This window comes from Notothenia coriiceps, unplaced genomic scaffold (genome assembly GCF_000735185.1).
Source record: "Notothenia coriiceps isolate Sejong01 unplaced genomic scaffold, NC01 NC01_scaffold00037250, whole genome shotgun sequence".
NCBI lineage: Eukaryota > Metazoa > Chordata > Actinopteri > Perciformes > Nototheniidae > Notothenia > Notothenia coriiceps.
Window position 1 is genome coordinate 7,848,913 of NW_011369951.1, and position 6,543 is coordinate 7,855,455.

Genomic DNA, 6,543 nt, shown 5'->3' on the forward strand with positions numbered 1-6,543 from the left:
AGGCCTGGCATATGTACTACAGCGTCTCCAGCGCTTTCGAGCAGCAATTGCCAGCGGTGGCCCAACCCCACATTCCCCTGATAGGTGGAGAGTTGGACATATAGGCGGAGCACCACTTCTGTGACGTAGAAAATAATTCAAATCTGGATCAGTCTGTATCAGATCCGTTGCAGCTCCGTTTTTAGAGATTTGGGTATGGAGGAAAAGAGAGAGGGTTGTGTTTTCTGACATATGGTGAGTTCCCTGACACACCGGGGACACATTCATGTATAAAAGTGCATTTTGCATGATAGGTCCCCTTTAAGTTAAACTCCTCTTTCTTTAAAAAAGTATATCCCAGTCTTTCCCTCTGCTTTCAGTCCTTCTCTACTGCAAATTGGTCTTTCACCTTATTCCTTGAAAGTAGTCGGATGTATTTGTAGGATTTAAAAATGGATTGAAAGGGCCGATCCGATATGCCGGGAAGATATCTTGTCTTCAAAAATCAATTGCAAGGCAGTACACATACATTGTAAAATCTGAAAAATAATTGAGCATGTCAGAGGGCTATTAAATGTGAGTCTGTTGATCCTCAGATGGAGAGGGAGCAGGTGTCTTCAGCAGGATAAGATCCACACTTGAAACACTTTGATATTTATTGCATTGGGGCCCTGCAATAGATAAAACCGGTTTTAGAGCACCTTTAGCACTTCAGTGTGTTGCTGCTGCTGTTTATTTCTGTTTGGTTTATAAGCTGTTAATAAAATGTCTGAGAAGAAATTGACCTGGTGTAAATGTAATTGAATGCATTTTAAAGACATTTTATTCTTTAAATCCATATTTTTTGGATGACATTTCCTCACTGACAGATTGTTCAACTTTTTGGATGGTAGCCTGTGGCAATATTTGTTATGTAAAGTTAGTTTTCCCTTTGATTTTGTTTATGCCTACAGGTATGTTTGCCTTGGTGGCAGCTCCAGCCCCATGCCATCTGACAGTTCCCATGGCTACCTCTGCCCTGCTGGCCATAGCTGTCCTGTTGGCTCTGCAGTCGAGGTGCCCTGTGAGCCCGGCACCTACAGTCCTGCCCCTGGAGCTGCCTACTGTATAATATGCCCCGAAGGGACCATGTGTTCTTCCTCAGCCACTCGAGAGACCTCAATCTGCCCAGCTGGTGAGGGTGGTGAAATAAACTGTGAATGTAGAGTGTAAATCTGATATCTTACCATTATACATAAAGCAGCAATTTTGGCAACTGGAAGAATGTACAAATCTGCAGTCAAGTAAAAGCAATATTTAATAAGTGCTCTTTTCCTAGGTCATTTTTGTCCTGCGGGGACAGCCCTACCACAGCGCTGCCCTTTAGGGACTTTCAGCAACCAGACAGGTGCATTTTCTCTCTCTGTCTGCACACCATGTCCCTCTGGACTGTACTGTGGCTCACATGGAGCCTCAACACCACAAGGTGACCACACGCAAACATATATCACATTATTTCAGCCTTTTATACACTGTACACACACTCAACCTTGGAATTTGGATTTTGTTTTGTCTAGGTTCTTGTTTGCTGGGTTATTTTTGCCAAGGTGGAGCCATTGAGCCAACCCCACAGAGCTCTGACAAGTTCCCCATGAATGGCCCTTGCCCCGTGGGCCACTACTGTCCATCAGGGTGCCTCTCCCCAGTTCCATGCCCTCTTGGCAGTATTCGCAACACCATCGGTAGACCTACTGTGTACACTACTCACAAAATGGCAGTTCCTTTTCTGTTAGTCACGCCATTGTGTAATTAATGGAATCATTTGATATCCGTATCATCTTTTTAATTAGGAGCTTGCATTTGCATTTGAAAGAGGTCCTAATGGGTTTCTGATGTTTTTTGCTCGTCTGATCTGCATCACTGTTGTCATAGGAGGGGTTTCCATGGAGAGCTGCTCTGCCTGTCCTGTTGGTCACTACTGCTCCACGGAGGGTCTGGCTAACCCCAGTGGCCCCTGTGCTGCTGGTTTCTTCTGCCCTTTTGACTTCTCCTCAACCACTCCATATGCCTTCCTCTGTCCTAAGGTAAGGGTTTTTCATATTGTATTTGATAAACCTCATTCCACTTGCTGGCGTTAGCCCTGTCCAAAAACATTATGTTTTCAGTCTTTCCTTATGATACCATGCACTTGGACTCAAGGATGAACCAGTTAGTTGTCAACTGAAAATGTTTTGCCCATAATTTAAGAATTATTGTCATAATTATGATGATTTTTTTACAAATATCTATAATAGTAAAATTAGTCATAAGTTACGAACATTTTAAATGAAAAACGTTGAAGTTTAATACCAACCCCTTTGTAAATTACATTCTCTCCTAGGGCCACTATTGTCCAGAGGGCTCTGCCCTGGCCTTGCCTTGTCCCACAGGAGAGTACCAGCCAAACCCAGGATCAGATGGCTGCATCCCATGCAGACCTGGGTTCTACTGTGAGGAGGCCATAGTGGGAGAGCCATGGCCCTGCCCACCACACTCGTTCTGCCCTGCAGGTACTCTACGGACATTTTATGACTGAGTGGATAGCAAATTATAAACCATCCTGATCCCCAAATAACACACAAAACGCTTCTCAGACTAAAAACAGCACAATCCTTTTTAGTAATAACATGTAGTAAATCATGCTTTCAGTCAACTGTCTACTTCATTTTCTTTTTCAGGAACAATGGTGCCTCAACCGTGTCCTAATGGCACTTATACTCATTCAAACCAGGGAGGGCTGCAAGAAGAGAGAGAGTGTTTACCCTGCCCTTCAGGGAGGTTCTGCAGGTACACTGAATGCACCACAGCCCATGTGATTGCATGCAGAAGCTCTCAAATTTGCCTCACATTCACATCCATCCTGAAACACAAGTACTGTACACAGACACACTATTAGGCACATGCACATCCTGAACATAGCTTCATACACGCATGCTCAGAGGCAGACATTAATCTCCGCTTTGATTATGCTCCTAATTAGTAGAATGCAGGGCTATATCACGTTCAGCTGTCACGGTTCACTGAACAGCAAAATGAACACCTTAACATGAATGAATATAATGAGCGTATATATGGGAGGTGGAAATGGTAGAATTAATGTAATTATATTTATCTAATGATTGATACATTTAGTTTTCTAAATGTGTGTATGTGTTTCTCTGTGGTTTTGTGAATAAACTAACCATGTGTATATTTTCTTCAGGGCTGGGAGGATCCAGGGTGTGTGTGCCGCTGGCTATCTTTGTGTTTCTGGGAGTGCAGATTTCACCCCTCAGGGACCCGTCTCTAATATGACCCAGTGCCAGTCGGGCATGCAGTGTGCTGGTCCATGTCCGGCAGGTACAGCAATTTTTGAAAGAAAACAACCCAAACCAACAATGGAAATGTATATTTATATACACAGATTTACATAACTAACTCTAAGATTCTCTGAAATGTGAGATTAATTCTCTCATCCCTGCACCTTGGACCGGTTCAAATGTTATTCTTATTTATTGTAATGCTTTCTTTCAGGTTTCTTCTGTCGTGAAGGCACAGAGGAGGCTGAGTTGTGTCCTGCAAACACTTTCAGGGGCTCCCCAGGAGGTGCCAGCCTACAGGACTGCTTACCCTGCCCTCCTCAGTATTGGTGTCAACCTGGTATGAGTTGATAATGTTCTTTATATTTAAATAGTTGGTAATGTGTTTTTTATTTAAAGATACTGTTGTAATGTTTTCAGGGAAAATGCAGGATGCTGTTTATTATTATTAAGGGGCTTAAAGAAGGGTTTAAGATGCTTAGACAGTTAAAAAATGATTTTTAGTTTTTCTTTGGTCTAGATGAGCAGTTTCCTGATGCTTTATAAGTAGCTAATTGCTTGCCTGTTTTCCTGTCGGGGAGTTAATTGAAGTCATTGTTGGTCTCATGTGTAAACTAGAATAAGTAGGTACCAGCAGGATCTTGGCACTGGGACTGAATTAAATACAAAGGATGCAAATTGGAAAGACTTAAGAGAGCCCTGCCTTTAGAGTTGTTACTGAGCTTGAGATCATGAAGGGTTAACAGGGATAGAATGTAGCCAGGGGGAAATGTGTGAGTATTCAATAAACTATTGAAATATATTCCTCAACTGATAAGTACAGTGTAATAAATAAAATACTCTTAACCATAAAAATATCTGAAACCTATTTCTTTCTTACATTTTAGCATTCATATGTTTGTATTGCAGGAGACCCAGTCCTTCATCCGTGTCCTGCTGGTCTTTACTGTGATGGTCTGTCTGGCAGTGACTTCAATGGAGGGACGGGGCCCAGGCTGTGTCCGTTGTACACATATCGAGCCCACCCCGGGGCAGGCAGCAAGGGGGACTGCCTGGCCTGCCCGCCAGGTTCACACTGTAACAGCACAGGTCTGACACACTGCATTGATATGACAACAAACACCAATTAAAACTAAACTGTTACAGATTCCTTTGAAATGCAAATCAAACCGATTGCTTAATTTCCCCCCGTTTTATTCAACGACACCCTGTGCCTGATGTATGATTGGGTGTAAAATATTCTCTACTAGTAATTTCTCTAGTGAGTTTGAATTTACATTTGTAAGGCCAGATCAAAGAGAATGACCTTTTTTAGGTTGTATTTATTTCAGTTTGTACGTACATTAATATACCAGTGCATGAGCCGTGCCTGAGATAAGAGGCGAGGAGGTATAATGTGAACAGTCGATTTAAAACTTGAGGCTATGGTAATTTACCATAGCCTCAAGTTTTAAATCGACTGTTCACATTATACCTCCTCGCCTCTTATCTCAGGCACGGCTCATGCACTGGTATATTAATGTACGTACANAATACCTGTACTTTCTACTTCTTACATGTTGAACTCAAATACCTGTACTTTCTACTTCTTACATGTTGAACACAAATACCTGTACTTTATGACTTTTTACTTTGACTTCTTACATTTTGAACCCAAATACCTGTACTTTATACTTCTTACATGTTGAAAACAAATACCTGTACTTTCTACTTCTCACATGTTGAACTCAAATACCTGTACTTTCTACTTCTTACATGTTGAACTCAAATACCTGTACTTTCTACTTCTTACATGTTGAACNAATGCAAATCAAACCGATTGCTTAATTTCCCCCCGTTTTATTCAACGACACCCTGTGCCTGATGTATGATTGGGTGTAAAATATTCTCTACTAGTAATTTCTCTAGTGAGTTTGAATTTACATTTGTAAGGCCAGATCAAAGAGAATGACCTTTTTTAGTGCATGAGCCGTGCCTGAGATAAGAGGCGAGGAGGTATAATGTGAACAGTCGATTTAAAACTTGAGGCTATGGTAATTACATTGAGTTTTGGATTTATAAAAGGAAACACTTTTTCTAATCTCTCTTTATCTCTTCCTCAAACATAATTGAAAATATTTCAAAGTGAAGTCATATTGTTACAGTAGTGGTTGATTCCTCGGACATGGTGACCCCACCTCTTCTCCCTCTGGTTCATTTTTATGCTAATATATTTATATTTCTGTCAGAGTGTCTAAAGTGATGAATAGGGCTTTCAGAAAGCTGTTATTTTCCAGGGCTTACAGACTCCTCCAACAGTCCCTGCCCACCTGGTTTTTGGTGCAGTGGATCCGGACCCCCCATCCTCTGCCCCGCGGGCACTAAGAGGGCCCTTCCTGGAGCCACTGCACCCAGCCAGTGTGAACTGTGTGCGGGGGGAACCTTCTGCCCAGACCCTCGGGCTACAGGGAAGCCCAATGTGGAGGGGATTCCCTGCAGAGCCGCTTATCAATGTCCCATGGGTAAGGTTATCGATACAGTGTATAATGTTAGTTTGGTATATTGGATTCTGTATGAAAAAACTCTGAGTCTAATGCCTCCCTCCCTGACGCCATTTATGAGGTTTTGCAGTAATGAGTATCTGCTCATAATTTAGGTGCAGTAACAGAGAGGCTGTGCAGAGCTGGCTCATATTGTGGACCTCAGACTGCTGAGCCTGAAGTCTGTCCTGAAGGGTATTTGTGTCCTCAAGGATCTCATTCCTACCAAACCCCAAAGCAACTGTGAGTGCATGTAATGTCTAATATTGCAATACCTGGATTGCAAACTCATGATGTACATTGTGTATTTCTTATTACTACAAAGCTGTGAATGCTATTGTGATGAGGCCAATTCCTAAAGTATTGCATCTTGAATCATCTTGAATCATACATTACTTAGAATATATCAAACAAAGTTTTGGAAGTAGAAGGATTGTTTATGGACATATCTCACCAAATGTTGTGCAGAGAACATTTATTGGCCTTCAGGTAATGTTATAAATGCGAGAGGTACTCTCTAGAGACAGTGTTTGGTTTGTCCCTTCTGGGCTACTGTAGAAACACAAAATGCTAAATAGTGGACTCCAAGGAAAAGAAGACTTTCCCCGTTTAGATAGAAAGGGGCTCATCTAAGCTAAACAACAACACAATGATTTGTTGTTTCAGGTGATTATGCAAAAAGAGTATGTTATGAATAGTTGTGAATAATATATATATATATATATATA

The 6,543-nt window shown here is 41.7% G+C and overlaps 1 protein-coding gene across 1 annotated transcript in view; it reads left to right on the forward strand.

Moving 5' to 3' along the window:
* Nucleotides 1-944: 944 nt before the first annotated feature.
* The window catches only part of LOC104967246 (neurogenic locus notch homolog protein 4-like), a 40,473-nt gene continuing 34,874 nt past the window's right edge, over nucleotides 945-6,543 (forward strand). Inside the window, exons 1-11 of the mRNA XM_010796663.1 lie at nucleotides 945-1,153; nucleotides 1,298-1,444; nucleotides 1,536-1,700; nucleotides 1,891-2,042; nucleotides 2,339-2,507; nucleotides 2,676-2,784; nucleotides 3,200-3,336; nucleotides 3,511-3,636; nucleotides 4,206-4,385; nucleotides 5,573-5,797; nucleotides 5,932-6,058. Coding sequence (XP_010794965.1) covers nucleotides 964-1,153; nucleotides 1,298-1,444; nucleotides 1,536-1,700; nucleotides 1,891-2,042; nucleotides 2,339-2,507; nucleotides 2,676-2,784; nucleotides 3,200-3,336; nucleotides 3,511-3,636; nucleotides 4,206-4,385; nucleotides 5,573-5,797; nucleotides 5,932-6,058 — 1,727 coding nt within the window. The 5' untranslated portion in view covers nucleotides 945-963. The remainder of the gene's footprint in view (nucleotides 1,154-1,297; nucleotides 1,445-1,535; nucleotides 1,701-1,890; nucleotides 2,043-2,338; nucleotides 2,508-2,675; nucleotides 2,785-3,199; nucleotides 3,337-3,510; nucleotides 3,637-4,205; nucleotides 4,386-5,572; nucleotides 5,798-5,931; nucleotides 6,059-6,543) is intronic.